Raw genomic sequence first — 24,540 nt, forward strand, 5'->3', positions numbered from 1 at the left:
CATCTGGGACGGGGGTGGCAGCCCTGGCATGCGGTTGGAGCTAATCATTGGTAGCCTAGCTGAAGGAGCATTGGAACAAGGCAGCCTTGGTGTCCCTGCCTCCTGGAGGTTACTGAGGTCTGGCTCCATGCCATCAGCGTTCTCCTCACTGTGCTCACCTTCAGACTCACTACTGGACTCATCAGCTGTGGCTTGTGCAGCTGCGTCAAGATCCTCTTCCTCCAGTGGTTCTCCCTTTGCCAGGACCAGATCATGGAGAGTGCAGCATGCAAGCAATAACCAACTATCAGTGACACCTGCTCTGCGGGGGGGGGTATTGTAGTGCTCCCCCTGAACAGTCTAGGCATCGGAAGCACATCTTGAGAAGACCTATGGTCCTGTGTACCACCACACGTCCGGAGGCATGACTCATATTGTAACACTGCACTGCCTCTGCTCTTGGGTGGCGGAGAGGCATCATGAGCCACCTATTCAATGGATAGCATTTGTCACCCAGCAGCCATCCATTCAGTCAGGTTGGAGCACTGAAGAGCCTTGGCACCTGGGAGTGTCTGAGGATGTAAGCATCGTGGGAGCTGCCTGGGTACCTTGCACAGACTTGAAGAATCAGCATCCTGTGGTCATACACTATCTGCACGTTCATGGAGTGGAAGCCTTTCTTGTTGACGAAGGCACCGGGCTGACCCGCTGGCGCCTTGATGGCCACATGTGTGCAGTTGATTGCACCCTGGGCGCAGGGGAACGCAGCAATTGTTGCAAAACCTCTGGCTCGCTCAGCCTGGCTGGCCTCGTCCATACAGTAAAGAATAAAGGTCAGAACAGAGATTCTGCCACCAGTTTGATGCAACTGTGGACAATTGATTGGGAGACTCCACACAGATCCCCCACGGAGCCCTGGAAAGAGCCAGAGGCACAGAAGTTGAGGGCCACTGTGACCTTCAAGGCCATTGGCATGGGGTGTCCACCCACAGTCAGAGCTGATCTCAGGGCCAATCAACTGGCAAATGGAGGTCACGGCCTTCCTTGAGAGGCGGAGCCTCCTTTGGGATTGCGCCGCAAACATATTGAGGTAGATGAATTGCTGCTTGTAAATCCTGTCAGCAAGATATTGGCATCTTCTGTGGCCCCTTCCACTTTGGATTTCCTGCTGGCCCTGGGCCCCTTGTACCTGCATCTCTCCCACAGTTCCTTCCCCTGGAGGCTGCACTGGGACACCTGGCCTCCTCTCTCTTCTGCCCCTCTCTTCCTCCTCAGAGGAGGTGCCTCCAGTGGAGACCACAATCCCCATTATCAGGGTAATGGGAGGCTGTCTGATACCTGGAAGGGTCCACACGACCTGAATCCTGTGGGGGCCTTGCAGACACCAATAGATCCTGAAATGAAGCCTGGAAATGCTAAGAATGAAGCCCCGAGCAGAGATGAGGCTGCCAAGTACCAATAAGCAACCAGCAGCAAAGTATCTCCAAAACCTCTCACTACTCACATTGCAAAGCTGCTGAACCTTTTTATCCCACCTGTGGGTGAGGTTTTTGAAAATGTCGGCTGGCTGACTGCCCTTTTGCCCGTGTGATGAGCGCGAAATTGCATGGGCAAGGAAAAATCACTGTCAATTGGACTGTTAAGGGCCTCAAATGGCCTCTTAATTAATGGTGGGTGTGGCTCCAGCACCTGGGTGTGCTCACCAATCAAAATACCATGCGGGTGCATGATGGGGACGCTCACCCAACGTCATCGCGCGCAATTTTATGCCCAATCAGGTCAGGCGTGTGCCTGCCCTCAGGACGTAAAATTCTGCTCTATGTCTCTTTGCAGTCTCTTTGTATCCTCCTCACTGCTTAAATTGCCACCCAGCTTTGGATTGCCAACAAACTTGGATACATTACTTTCAGCCTTTTCATCTAAGTCATGAATATAGATTGTAAATAGCTGAAGGCCCAACACTGATTCTTATGGCACTCACTAGTTACAGCCTGCCAACTTGAAAATGCTGCAGTTATCCCTAATCTCTGCCTCCTACCTGTTAACCAATCCTCCATCCATGCTAATATATTACCCCAATTCAATGAGCCCTTATCTTGAAAATTAACCTTTTGTGTGGCACCTTGCTTTGTGGAAAACCAAATTTAATGCATCCACGGGCTCCCCTTTAGGCATCCTCAAAATGCTCAAAATTTATCAAACACAAAATGAGTTGACTCCAACCGATCAGCTGGACCAGGAAGAGAAAGCATCGGCCCCGGAACTTCTCTTCTTTCCAGCTCCTTAATTTCACCCCCATTCCCCTTAACCCACCCCCTCAATCATGTGTGATATTTTTTCTCCTTTCAAGATTCAACAATCAACTCATCAAGCAATCCAAAAAGATCCTAGCAAAATGATAATGCTCATTGCTGGCATCTGGTTACAAATATTGCCTAATATATATGCAGCAGGTGTCACTAATATTAAGAGCAGCAACAATATAATGCAACGTTAGTTTGTGTGCACCCTATAGGTGATCCCACTGCAACTATTAAACAAACCAGAGATTATAAATTTTACTTTAAGAGCATTATGAAATATTGTTAATTTGACAGGAAAATATCCCATTAGTTACTTATAATATTGTGCAGATGATAACACTGGTTTTGGTGACTGCCTCAGACCTCATTAACATTTTCTGCACATTGCACCATATGAACACAGTGACAGTAAATTCATTTTGGAGGAAATAATCAACCCGATAAACTACACAAGATCTTTTCCATTCTGTAGAAAAATTAGAAGACTTTCTCCTGCCTGGGTGCTTGATATTATTCCATATAATTATTTCATACACAACATGTTATTGGATTCTATTTTATCAGTAATTTCACAGGGGAGAAGGATCAAATGATTCCTGAACATCAAAGTTGAATGATTGAACAACATAGGTCTTCACTATCAGTGAGAAGTTTTGGAGCCCTCAGGTGTCTCTGTGCGACACAACTTTTAAGAGGCCAGAGCTCAAAGACTCAATAGTTCACAATTGTATCTGTGTTTTCTTGATCAGCAATTCTGAAGACACTGCTGATTTCTGCTTTTCACTACAATATATTTTCAATACTTACAATGCAACACAACGTTATCACAATATTTCATTCCTCAAAAAACTCATAAAAAGCACCAAGATGTAGTGGGATAATAGGTAAGTAGACAAAAGGACAAGATTGATGTGAATGGACAAAATTCTTTGGAATCATGTGCAGGAGTAAAACAGGCTACTGATTTACTATGAGCTCATTAAGCTCTCCTGTCCTGACAATTTCACCCCATAAGGCTTGCTCACAGTAAACTTCCATTAGCAACAAAGTAAACAGCATTCCAGCCACGATTCAACCCTCTGTTTGCAAGATAATTAGGGATGACAAAGGCCATCTAGCCCAGCTCATCTCACCCAGCCAGAATGACATACGAACATACATATTAGGAGCAGGAGTAAGCCATTTAGCTCTTCAAGCCTGCTCTGCTATTTGATAACATTGCTAACATTATACCAGTGACTACAACTCAGTAGTATTTAATTGACTGTAAAACAATTTGACACATTGTGAAAGATGGTGTATAAATGTAGGTTTTGTCTGTCTTTCATTACATCTACATGCAGTAGGCAGAGTGACTGTAGCAATGGTGAAATTGGAAGCCCAATGCTGATTCTTGAAGGATAATTAATCACAGGGCAATCCACTGATGTTCGAAAAGTATTACAAAGAAATCACCACATTTACAAAACAATTTAACTCTGTAACTAATACAACCTTGCCGTTCTGACAGCTCTGGTGCTAACCCACAATATACCATAAATGGCACCTGCCCATTTTATGTTAATGACACTATCCCATAGATTTGCCAATCGGACATCGACCAGCAGCTCAGGAAAAAAGTAGATTGAATTGTGGATCTGAATTTTTGACAGAAAAATGATACATGGTACAAAAATTCAGTGTGGCTTGAACTCAAGAACTGGAATGCCCCTCTGTCCCCGAGAAGCTGTCATACAAATTGTGTTATACACTGTGAATTTACAGCCTAAAATGGGAAAATGTAATTAATAAATAAGAAACTCCAATAGCTAAAAAATTGTGAACGAAATATCTTGAGAGAAATCTTGGGGAGAATTATCTCCCAGTTGGGTGGGTGGTTCGGAAGCGGCTGCAGGCGGGCACGTAACCAATTGCTGCCCGCGATCGGCTGCGCACCACCATTTTGTGTGGAAAGCCCACCCAGTGTGACGGACCACAGAAATATCCCTCAGATACAAAGCTGCCGCAGGGAGATTAACTTAATTGTGAAAAATTGAAAAAAAGAAATAAAGAAATTATTCAGACATGTCCCCTCATGTGACATTGTCACATGAGATGGGACACGTTTATCAATTTACTTGAAGCATTTTATTAAATTAATAAAGCCTTCATGAAACCTCACCCCGCCGATGGATGAGGTTCCATGAAAAATACAAAGGCCGCCTGGGCTCTTTGCCTGCCCACCAACCTTAAGGTTGAACGGGCAGCCCTTACAAATGCCTCAATTAGCTGATTAATGGCCTTAATAGGCCATTGACAATTCGGCAGGCGCACAGCCAACTCCGGTGTGTGCCCACTGAACTGAAGATCAGAATGATGTGCGGTGACGTCGGGACGCATGCCCGACGTCAATGCGCGTCGTTTTACGCGTTGGCGGGCAGAGCCCGCCCCTGCACACTGACCAGAAGATTCAGGCCCATCTTTAGAAACACTTAATTCATAGGATTCGGTTTCTATGAAGGCCCTTTATGGTAAAAGCCCTTTATGCTGTTTCTCTGGAATTTCAATGGACTGTTTTTTCTGAAGTTACAATGGATGATCAGGAATCCTTTCCCCAGAGAAATTTTAGTCCCACAATGCAACCATCTTCTGCTAGATTTTAAACAGGATGGTGCAGATTGGGGTGAACCTAGGATGGAGTAGAGATTTGTAAAACCTTCCTTTCAGCAATCTCTTAGTGACAAATAACAATTTCATTCCCAAACTTAGCAACAGTAATAAAACAGGCGATAGTGAATCAACCCCTGTTTTGAATCACTCCTGGTTTTTAGTTTCTTACGTTTATTTTGATGAGGTTCAAGATTCTCAAACCCACGGTATATCAACACAGCACATCATCAGAATTTTGTCTACTTTAAGACACAATGAAATTTTAGACTGCTATTTATATGCTGGTTTAAATTCAAAACAGAATTTTGAGAAGTATACAATATTCAATTTTGTGGTACTAAACCTTAAAAGAGACACCCCACCCACACCACACCCCCACCCAACCTCCCAAATCCCCCAATCTCCTCCCCAGCCCAATCCCTAACCCCACCCAACCACTCCCCCACCTCAACCCCCCAACCTCCTTTCGCTCCCATCCCACAACCTCCCCGCTCTACCCCGCACCCCATTACCCCCCCACTCCCTCATCACCCCCTACCCCCTCTCCCATCCCCACATCCCCACAGCAACTAGTTGGCTCTAAAATAATTGGAGTTTTCACTTACTATTTTTCATCCACGAACACATTCAGTTCCTGCGCTGCTGGTTTTCTGGCGGGCTTTCCAAAAAAAAAATTGGAACCACAAAGCTGCCTGTAGGTCAGAAGCAGCAGCACCGCAACTTGGTGAGACTGACTTTAAAGACCATCTTTACAAGAATCGGAACTGACAGATTGGCAGTGTCGATTTTATTTTAAAGCCGCTCTTTCAGGTCTGAAGCTTGTCTGAAGGACAAAAACTCTGTCTAAAATACCGAGCCCAGGCTCACCCAGTGCCCAAGCCCTCCCAGCACCCAGGCCCCAGTGTTTGGCACTATTTGCAACCCCCTCTCCCAGGCCCTGCTGTTCATGCCAAGATGTTCTAAATGCATTGTTAAGACTTTTTAAATATTATATTCCAACATATTCCCAATGACTAATGTCAGGCTAACTAGCCTGTAGTTGCCTGTTTTTTTTCTCCCTCCCTTTTGAATAGTGGTGCTGCATTTCCTAACTTCCAAACTGCTGGCAGCATTCTAGAATGAAGGGAATTTTGGAAAATCATAACCATTTCCTCTACAGCTACCTTGTCAAGAAGATATAGGGCAGAACTTTCTGCCTGTCGGGTGGGCAGTGTGGGAGCGGGCGGGCGCAGACCCGATCGTTGCCCATGATCGGATTCGCGCTGCCATTTTAAGTGGGTGGGCAAATTAAGGCCCACCCAGCACGAATTGCAGCTCCTGAGGACAGTGGGAGTGGGCGGGCGGCAGTGGGACTGCAGTGATCGCTGGGTCCAATGGTGACCCCAGTGGCCTGTTTTAAAAAGTTGCTGCAGCCTTTCCAAGGCTGTGAATCATGGCCAGTGGAAGGGCTCCTCAGAGAGCTGCTGGTGATCAGGCCAAGCAGGAAGGTAGGGTAGGGGGGCACTGTGCCCCTCATTTTTTTTGACAATTACCTTGCTGCCCTCCACAAGGAGGTGGCAGCACAACAGAAGGTCCTCGTACCCAGGATGGTAGGAAAAGGCCTCCCCCACATGACCAAACATGCCTGGGAGGAGGTGGCGGAGGTCGTGAGCTCCCGCAATGTGGTGCGACGCACCTGGATCCAGTGTCGCAAGCGCTTCAATGACCTGCTACGCTCGGGAAGGGCGAGTACCATGTTGGCATTGGTCAACCCAGCAGGTAGGCTTTCCGTCCTGGTCCACCCCTCCCCGATGTTTGAGTGTAGTGACTGCATTGAATCAGTGACGACATGTGACCTTCGCTGGGTGGGCCAGCAGATATTGCCCATGCTGAGATCACTCTGAGAGGGTGGTGAAGAGATGGGTTCTGCACCCCCAGCACGTGGTACACTGAGACTCACAATATTGTTTTGGGGGCACCCTGGAGGATATGCACCTAGGCGCAGTGCTAGAACTCCAGGACATGTCAAAGTCAGGGTGATGACATGCTGGGAGGGGAACTTCAAGGTGGGGTTGGCACCGATTGATCTGCTGTCCTCTTGCTCCATGTGCTTGCGCCTCCTTGCTATGGAAGGTTAGACCTTGTGGCACCTAATGTGATGCAGGCAGCATTTGGCCAAGGGGGTGGTGGGGGGGACAGACCTTGCATCTTTGTCTGAGTGTTCGGCAGCTGCGGGGTGAGGAGGCACTGGAGCCCTGCATTGTCCCACTCTGGTTGGGGTAGGACGGCAGTGAAGGGAGCCCAGGTACAAGTAGCACTCATCAATGCGCTTCTCTCCTTTTCAGAAGAAGAATGGACATAATGCCACTGAGCGGGTGAGGACTGGTGGAGGGCTAGACCTCAACTGCTTCAAGCAGCAGGCTCTAGATTTGGAGAGGCGCCATGTGCCCAGGTCCACTCGTGTTGGTGAGGCTGGAGTGCCATGGGCAGGTATGTTTGCCTGGCAGTGAGGTCACCATTGTTCTCCCAATAGCCATGGCAGTGCTGAATGTTAAGTGATTTAATTTTGCAACATGGTTTGACCATCGTTATGGAAGGATGAGCGCATAATGATCTGGGGGACAGGGATGCTCATTGACATTGTCTTCACGTTAGCTGATCCACTGTCCTTGTTCTTCCTGTCAGCATCTGTGGAGCACGGCCGGGAGGAGAAGCAGCAGAGGCTCCCTCTCACACCTGAGGGCCACGAAGTCTTGAACTCACCAGCATCACACCACCTCTGCAGGCACCAGCTATAGCAGGCACTATACTAGCACCTCGGTGGGAATTAGAACATCGGCTGGTGTCCCAGAGCACAATGGTGAGGGCATTTCACAGTCACTGGAGGAGCTGACAGAGACAGAGAGTGCCCATGGTGCTAGCAGTGGGAGGACTGCAGGGGACCAGGTACATGCTCAGTCGGTGTCTGATGATGTGCCTCTGGAGTTGTCCGCGACGCAGCAAACGCAGGAAATGCAGCCAGGTGTGCGGGAGCATTTGGTGGAGGTACATGAAGCCATGCTTGGCTTGGTGTCCGTGGTGGAGGAGACTGAGTGGTCTATCGCCGATATGAGCAATGAGCCTCATGTCCGCGCGCCATGCGTCCTCCATGGAGAAACTGGTGACATTTGTGCAGAGGCTCTTCCAGGAGACCAATCAGGACTTCCTGGGGCTGCGCTCGGACCAGCAAGCCCTCACATCGGCATTGACCTGAGCTGGTCAGTGCCAGTGTAGGACCTGGTCTGGGCACCAAGTTTCCCAGCTTGGTGCCCATCCCATCCACGTTGAGCAGGGAGGTCCGAAGCGACCTTACATCGGGGCAGCAGCTGCCTGTCATCTCTGCGGGCTCCTTTCAGGGCGCTCCAGATGAGAGCGACAGCTCTTCCACCCCTCTGCCAGTGATTGTTGCAGCCAATGAGGCTGCAACAACAGGGGAGATGCCAGCTGTGGTACTGGCAGCCCCCTCCCAGACCGGGCCAGCACAGATTCCATGGGCCAGAGGATGGTCGCCAAGGTCATTGAGGCCAACAGCAGAGTGAGCAGGCTGTTGCAGATGCCACTCCCAGCGATGGGGCAGCACCAAGAGGTGGCACCGGCAAACATAAACATAAGGCACCTGAGGCACACCACGAGTTTATCACTGGTGCTTTTGTGTTGGCCTGCAATTTGGTCTTTATGAGTTGGTGTGATGTTTAACACATTTGTCATTTTGTTTTCTTAAGTTCCTTTGGTTGTAATATTAAATTCAGACATGTCACCATGGCTGAGGGTGCCTCTTCTGCAGGTGGATGATTTCCAATAATGTTATGAATGATTTGTGGGACATTCAGCTTTATTAACAAGGCCCTTAGTTAATGTTCCGACCCAGGCAGATTTTGCACTCAGGTGTCGAGTATAGAGCCTGCAGCCCAGGCTTGTCCTGGAGGCCCATTTGTGGTGTGCTAGCTGAAGGTTCGTTGGATTAAAGCCTCCCGGATGTCCCTGCCTCCCTGAAGTGTGCCCGGGTCAGTGTCTACCCCCTCAGCATTTCCCTGTGCATGCTCATTCTTGGACTCACTGCTGGACACATCGTGTGCAGCCACTGCGTTGACGCCTTCATCGTCCACTGCATCCCCCCCTTTCCAGCGCAAGATTGTGGAGAGTGCAGCATGCAACCACTATCACCGACACATGATCTGGAGGGTACTGGACTGCGCCCCCTGAGCGGTCCAAGCATCGGACGTGCACTTTGAGAAGGCTGATGGTTCTCTCCACCACAGCCCTTATGGAGGCGTGGCTCCCATTGCAGCTGCTCAGCTTCTGTTCTTGGATGGTGGAGAGGCGTCATGAGCCACCTTCTGAGGGGATAGCCCATGTCCCCCAGCAGCCACCCATCCAGCCGGCCTGGAGAACTGAAGAGCCCCGACATCTGGGAGTGTCTGAAGAAGTAGGCATCGTGGGAACTGCCTGGGTACCTTGCACAGACTTGTAGAATCAGCATCCTGTGATCACACACCATCTGCACGTTCATGAAGCCCTTCCTGTTGACGAAGGCACCGGGCTCACCTGCTGGCGCCTTGATGGCCACATGTGTACAGTCTATAGCACCCTGGACGTGGGGGAAGCCAACAATGGCCACGGAGCCTCTGGCTCGCTGTGTCTGACTTGCCTGGTCCCAACTGCAGTGGATGAAGGCCAATGCACCTCTGAACAGAGTGTCTGTAATCTGCTTGATACAAGTGTGGACAGCTGATTTATAGACACTGTAAAGATCACCCACAGACCCCTGGAAGGAGCCAGAGGCATAGAAGTTGAGGGCAGCTGGCATGGGGTATCCGTCCACACAGTTAGCAGAGATCTCAGGCCCAATCATCTGACAGATATAGTTGTACAGTCATAGAGGCCTGCAGCACAGAAAAAAGGCCCTTCGACCTATCAAGTCTGCGCTGGTCAAACAAGTACCTAACTATTCTAATCCCATTTTCCAGCACTAGGCCATAGCCTTGTATGCCATGGCATCATAAGTGCATATCCAAATGCTTCTTAAATGTTATTAGAGTTTCTGCCTCTACCGCCCTTTCAGGCAGATCCCCACCACTCTCTGGCTAAAAAAATCCTTCCTCACATCCACTCTAAACTTCCTGCCCCTTACCTTAAATCTATGCCCCCTGGTTACTGATCCCTCTGCCAAGGGGAAAAGTTCCTTCTATGTACTTCATAATTTTATACACCTCAATTATGTCCCCCCTCAATCTCCTCTGCTCCAGGAAGAATAACCCCAGTCTATCCAATTTCTCCTCATAACTAAAACTCTCCAGCCCAGGCAACATCCTGGTAAATTTCCACTGCACTCTCTCTAGTGCAATCACATCCTTCCTATAATGCGGAGTCCAGAACAGCACACAATACTCCAGCTGTGGCCTAACCAGGGTCTTATACAGTTCCAGCATAACCTCCCTGCTCTTATATACTATGCCTCGGCTAATAAAGGCAAGTATCCCATATGCTTTCTTAACCACATTATCTACCTGTCCCGTTACCTTAAGGGACTGGTGGACATGTACACCAAGGTCCCTCTGATCCTCGGTACTTCCCAGGGTCCTACCATTCATTGTGTGCTCCCGTGCCTTGTTTGTCCTGCCCAAGTGCATCACTTCACACTTATCCGAATTATATTCCATTCGCCACTGATCAGCCCATCTGACCAGCCCGTCTATATCCTCCTGTAATCTAAGGTTATCCCCCTCATTTACCACCCCACCAATTTTCGTGTCATCCGCGAACTTACTGATCAACTCTCCTACATTCAAGTCTAAATCATTTATATATACCACAAGCAGCAAGGGACCCAACACCATACCCTGTGGAACTCCAACGGACATAAGCATCCAGTCACAAAAACAAACCTCGACCATCACCCTCTGCTTCCTGCCACTCAGCCAATTCTGGATCCAATTTGCCAAACTGCCTTGAATCCATGGGCTCTTACCTTCATTATCAGTCTCCCATGTGGGACCTTATCAAAAGCCTTGCTGAAGTACAAGTAGACTACATCAAATGCATTGCCCTCATCTACACACCTGGTTACCTCTTTGAAAAATTCAATCAAATTGGTTAGACATGACCTCCCCTTAACAAAACCATGCTGACTGCCCTTGATTAATCCCTGCCTCTCCAAGTGCAGATTAATTCTATCCCTCAGGTTTGCTTCCAATAGTTTCCCCACCATTGAGGTTAGACTAACTGGCTTCTAGTTCCCTGGTTTATCCATTCCTCCCTTCTTGAATAATGATACCACATTGGCTGTCCTCCAGTCCTCTGGCACCTCTCCTGTGGCCAGAGAGGTATTGAAAATTATTGCCAGCGCTCCTGCTATCTCCTCTCATGCCTCACTCAACAGCCTGGGATACATTTCATCTGGGCTTGGAGATTTATTTACTTTTAAGCCTGCCAGGCTACTTAGAACCTCCTCCCTTTCTATGCTAATTTCTTTTAATTATATCACAGTTCTTCTGCCTGATTTCCATACCCACATCGTCCCTCTCACTTGTGAGCACCGACACAAAGTATTCATTTAGAACCCTACCTACATTTTCCAGCTCCACACAGAAATTACCACTATGGTCCTTAATGGGCCCTACTTTTTCCCTAGTTATCCTCTTACTCTTAATGTACTTGTAAAATAACTTTGGATTTTCCTTTATTTTACCTGCCAATGTTTTAAATGCCCCCTTTTTGCTCTCCTAATTTCCTTTTTAAGTTCCCCCCTACACATTCCATACTCCTCCAGGGCTTCCGCTGTTTTGAGCCATCAGTATCTGCCATAAGCCTCTCTTTTTCTCTTTAACGAATCCTGTATATCCCTCGACATCCAGGGTTCCCTGGATTTGTTGGTTCCACCCTTTGTCTTTACTGGAATATGCTGGCCTTGTACTCTTCCTATTTCCTTCTTGAATGAGTCCTACTGCTCTGATGCAGATTTACCTAAAAGTAGCTGCTCCCAGTCCATTCTGACCAAATCATATCTGATCTTATTAAATATGGCCTTCCCTCAATTTAGAACTCTGACTTCTGGCCCATCCTTGTCCTTTTTCATAACAACCTTGAATCTAATGGAGTTATGATCACTATCTGCAAAATGCTCCCCCACTGATACCGCTACCACTTGCCTGGCTTCATTCCCTAAAATTAAGTCCAGGACAGCCCCCTCTCTTGTAGGGACCTTCTACGAACTGGCTTAAAAAGCTCTCCTGGATGCATTTTAAGAATTCCGCTCCCTCTAAACCTATCACGCTATGACTAACCCAGTTAATGTTGGGGAAGTTGAAATACCTCACTATTACTACCCTATTATTGACTGTCGCCCTTGAGAGATGGAGCCTCCTTCAGCACTGCACCTCAGACATATTGAGGTAGCTGAAACAAAAACAGAATTACCTGGAAAAACTCAGCAGGTCTGGCAGCATCGGCGGAGAAGAAAAGAGTTGACGTTTTGAGTCCTCATGATCCTTCAACAGAACTGATTTTGGTAGCTGCTTCATCGCCTGTATACCCTGGCAGCAGGATGGTGGCATTTTCTGCAGCTCCTTCCACTTTGGACTACTTCTGGGCCCTGCACCCCTTGTGCCTGCACCTGTCCTCCCAAAGGTGGCTCCCCTAGAAGCTGAATGTGCATTCCTGACTTCCTCCCCCTTCTAGCCCTCCCTTCCTCCTCAGAGGAGCTGCCTCCAGTGGACAGTTCAGCTCCCATTCCCAGGCTAAGGGAAGGCTTCCTGAAACCTGCAGGCCCAAAAAGAATTCCTCACTGCAGAGTGCTGAACTGAAGGTTGTGAGTCCAGTCCAAGCGGCTGGTATGCATTTTGAAGTATTAAAGATTGCACAGTCAAGTATCAGTAACTTTGAAAAATCAATACTTGACAGTGCGCACATTTGTGACCCCACTGAGCCCTCTTATCCCACCTGTGGATGAAGTTTATATAAATGTGTCCTACCTGCCTGTCCATTGTGCCTATGCGTCGACTCCACGATCGCACGGGCACCAAACAATCGGTGTCGATTGGCACCTCAAGGGCCTTAAATGACCCATTAATTAATGGCAGGTGCACATCGGATATCATCGCGCGCCCACCCAACAAAATATCGCAACGGAGTGCCGTGACGACGGCCGCTTGCCTGACGTCACCACGTCATTTTATGCATCAGTGTGCGGGTCCCACCCCCACACACCAATGGGAAAATTCTGCCCATAATAATGTTCTTGGAAATTATTTTAAAATGGAGTGTAGTGGTGTCTGTGTCCATGTGCGTGTGTGTGTGTCTTAATTGGATTAAAGCCAGCTGGTCTAGAGGTTTTGATGTATAGAAGGTTTGAAATGGCAATTAGGTAAATTTAGGGAAGTTACAAGGATAAGTGAAAAGGGGGAAATTTGCACTTTTAAATCAACCATTCAAAAGAATGGGTGTAATATCACAGCTAGTCAGAAGAAGCTAAGCAATGGGTTTTTTTTCAAAGTTTACTAATCAAATCGGGTCTATGAAAGGGGTTTTATAGTTAGATTTTAAAAATCTAGTGATACAATGAGAGTTTGCATTCAAAGAGGAAAATATGTAAAAAGGAAGAGAAGGCTGTTGGTAAAAGGGATAGGGATTCCAAGAACTAAAGCCTCCAGCCTGTAAAGTGGCCTTTTATAAATGCAGCCACCTTTCTGAGGCATGGAGCCTCTGGCCCAGGGAAGACCATCTGAATTGAGCTGGCAGCTTCGATATATGATGGGGTGGGGACAGGCATTCGCTACTGGCAAAATGCCACCAAGACCACAAAATCACTCCTAAGTGGGGCCTTAACTATGCAAATTGGCTGCCCACCTCTGTGGGGTGGGAAGTCGACCTACTTCCCAGGCCATGCCTGGGAAAGTTCCCTGATGCTGAGAATGCATCGGGAAAGTCATTCCAACGTGGCTTCCCTCATTCTTTCAGCCGTCCTGTCACCAATCCCGCCACCATGGGATCAGAAAAATTCAGCCCAAAAAATTTGTTCAATGTCTTTGCCATTTCCTCAGTTCCCATATTTTTTCCTGCCTCTACCTTTAAGAAACCAAATTTACTTTACTTACTCTCCTCCATTTTTTGTACAGGTTGTTGAAATCTGTTTTTATATTCAGATAAAGAGCCTTTAGCTTTATTTTTTTATCACTATTCTTTGCAAGGATCTTATTCACTGATATACTATTACTGTTAAACACTGTCCTTCCCTGCCAACTCTGCTTGTTTTTATCCAAATCAATGCACTGCTCTATTGCTTCGACTTCACTCTTTAGGTTTCTAAATTTCCCCTGATTTGACCCCTCCTCCTCCTCTTCTAGTTTAAAGCCCTACCACAGCCCTAGTTATATAATTTGCCAACTGATTCGAGCCTTATTTAAGTGGAGTTCATCCTAATGGAAGAGCTCCTTCATTTTCCAGTAAAGGTGAAAGTGCCCCATGAATCAGAACCCCTTCTTCCCACACACTGGGCTGAATTTTCCGTTTGTCAGGCGGGTGGGAGGCAGGTGGGGTTGATCCAATCGCGGGCGGGCACGGACCCGATCGCCAGCAGCAATTGGGGCTGCGGCGCCATTTTGTGCAGGCAGGCCAATTAAGGTCTGCCCAGCATGACATCCGCACAGAAGTGCTATGCGCTCCCTGTGTGGGAGGGGAGGGGGACACGGAATCCCTAAAATCGAGAGTGCGCTGTTTTGCGCATGTGCACGAAAGAGCACACTCATCTCCCTGAGGCTAAGTGCAGCCTCAGGGAGATTGCCTGCACTTTTAAAAATATTAAAAATAGAAAAAAAAAATCCCTTACATGTCCCCTCATGTGACAATGTCATATGTTCATAGTTTCCATAACAACTTTATTAAAATTTTTTAAATCTTACATGAAACCTCATCCTGCTGGTGGATGAGGTTTCATGTTTTTTTCTAGTTCCCGCCAGGTTGGACGGGCAAGTCCTTCAATTACTTAATTGCCTCTGTCAATGGCCTCAATTGATTTTGCTGCGCTCCCACCCTCCTGAAAATTTAAATGGGGCGGGGTGACGTCGGGGTTTCCGCCAGATATCATCCCGCGTCATTTTACGTGTCGGCGACCTGGCCCTGCCCTCTGCTTGCCAACGGTAAAATCCTGCCCACTGTTTGAGCCACTACATCACCCTTAGTTATTCTCTCTGTTGTCTCCTCAAAGAATTCAATGAGGTTGGTCGTGCAAGACATTCCACTTTGAAATCCATGCTGACTATTGATTACTATATTTTTGGTTTCTAGATTTTAAAAATTTTCTCCTTTTGTTGGGTTTCTATTATTTTTCATACTATTGGTCTACAGTTCCCTGATTATGTTCTATCTCCCTTCTTAAATACAGATATAACATTGGCCACCAGCCAGTTCTCTGGCACTACACCTTTTTCTAACAAATAATGCCTCTGCTGCCTCTTCTCAAGATTCTTTTAAAATGCATGGATGCAATCCACCCGGACCAAGGATTTTATCCCCTTTAAATATGATTAGTTTATTTAAATTTTAAATGCGGTGATATCATTTCTAATCTTATTTTCTGATGACATGACATCTGTCTCTCTTGTAAATACCAAATCAAAATAATTTTCTAATATTTCTGCCATTTCAGTATCGCTGCCTGTGATTTTATCCAGTCCATCCCAATTGGTGGCTTTAATTCCGTCCTTCATTTCCAATTTTTATTGCCATGCCTATAGAATATTTTGATATTTAGTTTTATATTTCTTGATACTTTAATTCATTGTTCCTCTTTGTTTTCCTACCTTTCTTTTGACTTTTCTTCTAATCTTTGTGTATTCTCCCTTGTCTTGCTCTTCTCTGCTGTCCATATTTTATGCCTTTTCCCTTATCTCCTTATCCATCCATGATGTCTCATTAGTGTTTAGCTGGTTCTTGTTTTTTAGTGGAATATATTTTTCCTGGACTCTGTTGAACACTATTTCAAATGTTTCCCATTGCTCTTCTACACCGTGTTTGCTGATATTGTTCATTTTATTCCACAAGCTTCATTATCTGGTCCTTAAAATCAGCTTTTCTCCAACATATATCCTGTTCTTTGTCATATTTATGTTCTTCTCAATTATTATCTTAAATCATTTTATATTAAGTTCACTATTGCCTAGATGTCCCCCTATCTGTAGTCCATGAATGTAGTCCATTCACCATTATTAGATCCAGTAATGAACCCTCCCCTGTTGGATTTCTACAAAGTAGGTTAGAAAGTAGTCCTATATATATTGTAGGAATTCAATTCCTTTATCTTTTACATACTTCTTCTCGCCAATTACTTTTAGTGTCATTAAAATTTCCAATGACAATTACTTTACCTTTTCACTCATTTACCTAATTTGTTTGCATTTTTCTTCCTCTACCTCTCTTTATTAGGTGATCTGTAGACTACGTCTATTAGATGCGATTGACCCTTTACTATGTCTTATTTCTTCCAAATGGATCCTATCTTTCTAATGACGCATTCTATTATCACTAATAATTACAACAACTCCACCTCCCCCTTTTCCCTATCTCTTCTAAATACATTACACCGTGCAAATTTTAATTCCCAGTCCTGATTTCTCTGTAGCCATGTCTCAGTTACGTCTACTATATCTGGTACCTCAGTGTATTACCTCCTCCATTTTCTCTTTTTCATTACATACACCATGAGCAGTGCTTCATGGGCTGGTTTACTCATTTCTAATAGGAGTTCTTCTCACTTTATTTTTAACAATCTTTTTACATTTCTGTTCTATGACTCTGTTTATTCCCTGGTCATTTATCTCCTCCCTTAGTTTAGTCTGTCCAATGTTCTCCTTTCCTGTTTCACGTATATTTAGGCTTCTTTCATGTAGATTCTTCCCCACCACATTACTTGTTTAAAGCTTATTTAGCCTCCTTATTTAACTTTCCTGCAAGGAAACTGGCTCCATTCTGGTTCAAGTGGAGCTGTCCAAAGTTTACAGCTCTTTCCTGTCCCAATACTGGTGCCAGTTCCTTACGAAAATAAACCCCTCTTTTCTGCATCAGACCTTTAGATATGTTAACTTTCCCAGTCAGTTCTTCTCTATACCAATTTGCATGTGGTTTAGCCAATAACACAGAGATTATTGACTTTGATGTCCTGCTTTTCTGGTTTTGCTCCTAACTCCTAATACACCCTCAGCAGGACCTCCTCCCTGTTCCTTCCTAAGTTCTGATAAGGACTGTGACAATTAAAGAGTCCATGTCCAAATGCAGCAAGACCTGGACAATATCCAGGCTTGGGCTGACAAGTGGCAAGTAACATTCGCACCACACAAGTGTCAGGCAATGACTATCTCCAGCAAGAGAGAATCTAACCATCGCCCTTTGACATTCAATTGCATTACCATCACTGAATCCCCCACTATCAACATCCTAGGGGTTACCATTGACCAGAAACTGAACTGGACTAGCAATATAAATACTGTGGATACAAGAGCAGGTCAGATACTAGGAATCCTGCGACGAGTAACTCACCTCCTGACTCTCCAAAGCTTGTCCACCATCTACGAGGCACAAGTCAGGAGTGTGATGGAATATTCCCCACTTGCCTAGCTGAGTGCAGCTCCCACAACACTCAAGAAGTTTGACACCATCCAGGACAAAGCAGCCCGCTTGATTGGCACCCCATCTACAAACATTGACTCACTCGACCACCAACGCACAATAGCAGCTGTTTGTATCATCTACAAGATGCACTGCAGAAATTCACCAAGGCTCCTTCGTCAGCACCTTCCAAACCCACTACCACTACCATCTAGAAGGATAAGGGCAGCAGATAGATGGGAACCGCCACCACTGGGAAGTTCCCCTCCAAGTCACTCACCAGATTTGGAAATATATCACCGTTCCTTCACTGTCGCTGGGTCAAAATCATGGAACTCCCTTCCTAACAGCACTGTGGGTGTACCTACACCACATGGACTGCAGCTGTTCAAGAAGATAGCTTCTCAAGGGCAACTAGGGGTGGGCAATAAATGCTGGCCCAGCCAGCGAAGCCCACATCCCATGAATGAATTTAAAAAAAACTTCCTCTCCAACTGTCTCTTTTCATGTCGTAGATAGTGAGTAAATTGGAGTAGTCCATGCCCATAATTGGCAACACAATGAAGAAGGTCTGATAGAAGGTATGCAGATCACCTTGGTGCAAGTGGCAGCCCAGGAGATTTCTGTGGCAACACGATGGTAGGAGGTTGTTCCATGCATGATTCTTTTGGAATGGCAACCACAATTGCTTCATCTTACACATAACCTCAACAGCACCTTAGATCAGGGCATTCATTGCCCAGTTGAAAATATTTGGTCTGTTCTCCTCCAGACAATTAGTCCAGGTGAGCCTTTTTTTTTAGAACACACAAGCTACAAGGACTGGTCTCAGATATCGCTGTTTCTCATGATCGTGAAAATGTGGCCACAACAATCAGTTCCTTTCCAATGCTAGCACAGAAGGAATCTTTTGGCCTTAGCCCAATAGACACTGGATGTGCAAGCAACATGACACCAGAAACAGGTCGTGCAGAAAGATCAGCAACATTGAGAAAAGTCTTCAAGGGTTGCAGTGGTATAGTCCCTCATGGCCTCCAAATACTGATGTAACATCACAGGTGGAAGAGGTTAAGCTCATGTATGGGTAGGGTTTTAGGCACAAAACAGAATCATGTTGATTAAAAGTATGAATAGGTAATCAATAAATGTGCAAATCTTTAGCAGATCTGTTTGCTTGTGTATCATATTAATTGAGGTATCTTTGTTCTCTTTTTTATTTAGAAAAGCATGCTTCCTAAAAGGATGTTAACTAATTGTTACCCAAGAGCAATGCAAGGGATCATCAATAACGATTTGTTTTATAGAGAACAGAAGGTGACCATTAGGCCTATCGTGCCTGTCCTGGTTCTTTAAAAGAACTATCTAATTAGCTCTACTCCCCCGCTTTTACTTCTTTATTCCTGTAAATTTCTCAATTTGAAATATATATCCAATTCCATCTAGAAAGTTACTATTGAATCTGCTTTCACCACTCTTTTGGGCAGTGCATTCCGGATTGTAACAACTTGCTGAGTAAAAAATAAACTAATTCCCCCCGAATATTTTGGCAATTATTTTAATCACTGTCTTCAGATTACCTCCCCTGGTTTCCAGTCAGCCAGTGGACACACTTTCTCTCCAACTGATCTATCAATACCAATACCAATTCTTTGAATTATTTGCCAAAAATTAAAATCTCACTTTAAATTGTTGAATAATCTCACATAGGTATGGTAAAATGGTAAATCTTGGTGATTGCTAAAAGATTGTGGTACTTTCTAGTGCCAGGATTTGAGAAAACTTACTGAAATTCTAGCAATAACTAATCCACATGACCTATCTTTATTTGAATGTGGGATAAGGTCACTGCATAAAATTGTCAGGCAATTCTGGGGCCATGGTTTTGGTGGTTGGGCTCTCCACCCATTTCTCTTGCTCTATCAGCTCTATAGCATTTGAAGTTGGACAGATACTGTCAGAAAAATTCAGCTGCTTGTACTTCTACCACTTATATGGAGTTTAATACTTAAATTGAAATTGAGATAAAATGATATGTTAGTCATAACTCATTATTGTTGATTTGTTTTTAGTTGTATATTTACAGCTTCTGCATGTTGCACAATGAGGTTCTAGTACAACCCTGCAAAATCTATCTCTGGGCTTGAAAGGCAAGCAATAATAACTGTACTATGCAAAGCATTTCTAAACAGCTGCTAATATTTTACTAAGAATCTCTTCACATGTCTCTCCATAAGCTGCAATCTACGTATTTATATTTACTATATAGAAATGATTCTAGACCCAGTATCTCATTTTTCAGCTTTCAAGCTTTGTATGGAAACTCTTAGCCCTGTTGTCCCTTTAATACTTATGTGTATTGCAAGATTCACGTACTTTCTTCCCTTTTGGGGAGCTCAATCATGTAGGTTCCCCATAGCGTTAGCTTAAACTTGGTGATGGATCCTGATGTCGATTCATGGTCACTTCTCTCACAACCTTTGACAGAATTGGCATGATCTGTAATCTGAAAGAAAAAATACAATTCTTATTGGAACCATGGCAAGTTCGAACTTTGCCTTTTCAGCCTTGAAATCTGGGTTCAAATCTAGCTCAGACTGACAAGCCTTCTCTGTCCTCTGGTTACAAGATTTCTGTGTTTGATCAGTCTGAATTCAATTTCCACCAGTCACAGTTCAAAGCCCAAGACTTCCCACATTTTGGTACTTTATAAAAATTATTTACAGAAACCGAGATGAAGAGTGAAGATGTACTTCCGAACCAACATTGAAAAGGTAAGAAAGAAAATGTAATAAATCAAAAATTAATAGCGGAATTACATAAGTTTTGGTTCATAGTCTGAATTGTAGAAGGAAAGGAGATTGAGGGAGGTAAAGTTCTCCAATTTTGAGATCCTGAAAAAGAATAAGATAGAGTGACAGACTTGAACCTAGGGTTTATTTTGTTGGCTTTCAACTTGATAGTGAAACAATGAGGAGGAGGAAAAGTCCATTGGACCGTGTTCGGAATTTAGGAGAAATTAGAGAAAGATGCTCAGAGGGCCAGTGAGCATAGAGGCACAAATAAAATGAAAAATTGCAACAGAGGGCAGAATTTTCCCTTTGGCGTGTGGGGTGGGGCCTGTACATCCGCGCGTAAAATGACATGCCGTGACGTTGGGCAAGCGTCCCGACGTCACCGCCTGCCATTGTGATATTTTGCAGGGCGAGCGCACGATGAAGTCCGACGCACACCCGCCATTAATTAACAGGCCAATTAACGCCCTTGAGGCACCAATCGACATCGATTTTTCAGTGCCTGTGCAATCTTCAGGTCATTGCATGGGCGCAATGGGCAGGCAGGTAGGACACATTTTTATATGTCTCATCAACAGGCGGGATAAGAGGGCTCACTGGGGTCGCGAGTATGCACAGTCAAGTATTTATTTATGAAAGTTTTTGAAACTTGACTGTGTGATCTGCAGTAATCTGTGTGATCAAAACACATACCAACTGCTTTTTCTGGATTCTTAACCTTCAGGTCAGCGCTCTGCAGTGAGTATTCCTTTCTGGGCCTGCAGGTTTCAGGAAGCCTTCCTTTAGCCTGGGAAAGGGAGCTGAACTGTCCACTGGAGGCAGCTCCTCTGAGGAGGAAGGGAGGGCTAGAAGGGGGAGGAGGCCAGGAGTGCACATTCAGCCTCCAGGAGAGCCATCTTTGGGAGGACAGGTGCAGGCGCAAAGGGTGTAGGACCAAGAGGTAGTCCAAGGCGGAAGGGGCTGCAGAAGATGCCACTATCCTGCTGTCAGGGTATACAGGCGACAAAGCAGCTACCTCAATATGTCTGAGGTGCAGTGCCGAAGAAGGCTCTGTCTCTTAAGGGAGACAGTCAACAATATCTGTCAGATGATAGGGCCTGGGATCTCCACAAACTGTGTGGGTGGACCCCGTGCAATGGCTCTGAAGGTCACAGCTGCCCTGAACTTCTATGCCTCTGGCTCCTTTCAGGGGTCGGTGGGTGATCTTTGCGGTGTCTCCCAATCAGCTGTCCACACTTGAATCAAGCAGGTTACCCTGTTCAGGTGTGCACTGACCTTTATCCACTATAGTTGGGACCAAGCAAGCCAGACCCAGCGAGCCAGAGGCTTCGCGCCCATTGCTGGCTTCCCCCAGGTCCAGTGTTCAATACACTGCACACACTTGGCCATCAAGGCGCCAGCAGATGAGCCCAGTGCCTTTGTCACTAGGGGGGTAAGCCAACCTGCTGGGTTAAGTAACCAATGCCATCATGGTACTCACCCTGCCAGAGCGCAACAGGTCATTGAAGCACTTGTGGCACTGGATCCAGGTGTGCCGCACCATGTTGTGGGAGCTCACCACCTCATCCCAGGCACATTTCATCACGTGGGGGGCCTCCTCTTCCCATCCTGGGGAACCAGCACCTCCCACCATGCTGCCACCTCCTCGAGGAGGGCAGCAAGGCAGTCATCTGAGAAACAAAGGATATACTGGCCCCCTACCCTACCCTCTGGCGTGGCCTGTCTCGCTGCCCTATCTTCTAGCTTCGCCTGCTCCACTGGCCTACCCTCTGGACTGGCATGCTCACCAGAAGCCCTCTGGTGAGCCCTTCCACTTAACATTGTGAGCAGCCTTGCAAAGGCTGCTAGTGCTTCTGATAAACAGCCGCCGGGTCGCCATTGGACCCAGCGGATAATGCACTCCCGCCGCCGTCTGCTCTCTCTCGTTATCCTTGGGAGTCGTGCACTACGCTGGGCAGGCCTTAATTGGCCCACCCGTGTAAAATGGCGGTGTGGACCCAATTGCAGGCAGTGATTGGGTCTGCGCCCGCCCGTGCCAGCTCCGCCCCCCCGCCAAACAGAAAACTCAGCCCAGAGAAGCACTGGTTGGAGGGTGGAGTTAAAAGACAAACCTTTTCTCGTATATTATTTGTGAGTGCAAGAAACATCCTGGAATTGCTTCAAAAGATCAGGAACGACATTCAAGTCTCAGACACCTTTGAGTTTTACGAAGGGTTAAGATTTGTTGAGGTGTTAGTAAAATGGAAACAAACCCTTCCAAAATTGTAACAATGAGGAGAGGTAAGAATTTCTTTTTCTATCAGAGAAGGCACTCAAGCTAAGAATTGTAATAGATGAAGGGAGGCTGGGATGAACCAACAAAAGTAAGAGATGGTATCTGTTGTGAGATATGAAAAAAAAACTTCAAAGAATGGAACAAATAATAATTTTCAATGCCACATCAAAGACCTTGGAGGAGATCAACATTTAATGATTCAACTATTGCACATTGACAAGATTCACGAGTATTTAATCTGAAGGAAGTTTATGAGTGTAAATTGAAGGCTACATTGAAAAAAGGGATGAATTTTAACTTTATGACTCGCTTATAGTGGGGGACTCCAGCAGATCATTAGGAATCCTTAAATTTCAGCAATGCTTTCCTCATTGGCTTTTTAATGCAGCCACTGCAATTGCATTTGACTTCTGGGTTTCCCGGGGAGCGAGCATAATGATGACCTGCAGCAATGCAATATAGCTGAAGTATTTAAAGGAACCAAGCAGGGATCAGGGCTCAAGCAGGGTGGATAGACATCTTCAGGCTGGAGAAATGCTATGCAAGTGTTGCTTAATAGCACTTTCAATGACACCCAGTTAGATTGGTGATGGCAATAGTGCGACAATAGTTAGATTGGTGAGGGTGAGGTCAAGTGTGCTTTTCCCTCTTGTTGGTTCCTTCACTATCTGTGCAGGCCCAGTGTGGCAGATACATTCTTCAGGACTCAGCCAGTTCAGTCTGTAGTGGTGCAACGAGCCACTCTTGGTGATGGACATTCAAGTCTCCCACTGCAGAATCCATTCTGTGTCCTTGTCACTCTCAGTGCTTCTTCAGATTAGTGTTCAACATAGAGGAGTATTGATTCATCAGCTGACAGAGCGTGGGTAGGTTTTAATCAGCAGGAGGTTTCCTTTCCCATGTTTGACCTGATGCCATGAAACTCCATGGGTTCCGGAGACAATGCTGAGGACTCACAGGCAATATCCTCCTGACTATATATCACTGTGCCATAGCCTATGGTGTGGTTGTCCTTCTGGAGGGACTAGGCATATGCAGGGATGGTGATGTTGGTGTCTGGGACATGAGTATGACTTTGTCGGGCCTGCTGCTTGACTGGTCTGAGGGACCACTCTCCTAATTTGGCACAAGATGATAGCAAGGAGGGCTTTGTAGGATCGACAGCAATGTGTGTGTGGTTGTTGTTTTCGGTGCCTAAGTTGATGCAGGTGTCCATCCGGTTTTAGTCCTATTTACTATTCTTGGGAATCTTCATCTTATTCTAAAGGCATAGAATAAAGAGAAATGATAAATGAAACTTTGGGGCTCCCTGAATCAAGACCATAATGCAGCGCACTACTGAGTGCTGCAGCTTTGATGAGGCTTTAGAATTACAACTAGATAAAAGACAAAAAAAAATGCTTTTTCTAAATTGAAGTTGCTACTTTATGAAATGGAACTGGTAATAGGTATCCTAGAGAGATTATAAATGTTTAGAGAATAGGACATGTAGCATTGCAAAATGCTATGGAAAGCAAATGATAGCATTGTGAGAATAGAGCATTTTGGAAGGACCAAGAAGCATTTCAAATGTAATCTTTGAAATAAGATAGTACATAATTGGCCCATTTATTGATAGAGAACTGCTTGAAATAAAGTCAAGGACATTCTAGGAAAGCAAAGATCCTATATTCTGTAATTGTACAATAATGGATGCCTGGAAAATGACTTTGTCAGAACAGCCTTAACCACACAGAGACTGTTCTCACTGTTCTCGCGTAGTTTGATTGGTAACTTGCACAACAGTATACCTGGTTTAAGTTTACTGTGAGCTGCAAGACCTCTGGAGAGCTTTACTAGGTCATAGTTTGATTTTGTGAGATCAGTTCTGGTTCAATGGGGAATGCAGAGGCTGTGTCAGGAGCTACATGAGGTATATCTCAGACTG

The 24,540-nt window shown here is 45.7% G+C and overlaps 1 protein-coding gene across 3 annotated transcripts in view; it reads right to left on the minus strand.

Moving 5' to 3' along the window:
- LOC121284474 (PC3-like endoprotease variant B) overlaps nt 1–24,540 on the minus strand; it is an 893,918-nt gene that overhangs the window by 39,613 nt on the left and 829,765 nt on the right. For all 3 annotated transcript variants that reach the window (XM_041199978.1, XM_041199979.1, XM_041199980.1), the window contains exon 17: nt 19,920–20,049. In XM_041199978.1, coding sequence (XP_041055912.1) covers nt 19,920–20,049 — 130 coding nt within the window. The remainder of the gene's footprint in view (nt 1–19,919; nt 20,050–24,540) is intronic.

This window comes from Carcharodon carcharias, chromosome 11 (genome assembly GCF_017639515.1).
Source record: "Carcharodon carcharias isolate sCarCar2 chromosome 11, sCarCar2.pri, whole genome shotgun sequence".
In the NCBI taxonomy this organism is placed as follows: Eukaryota; Metazoa; Chordata; class Chondrichthyes; order Lamniformes; family Lamnidae; genus Carcharodon; species Carcharodon carcharias.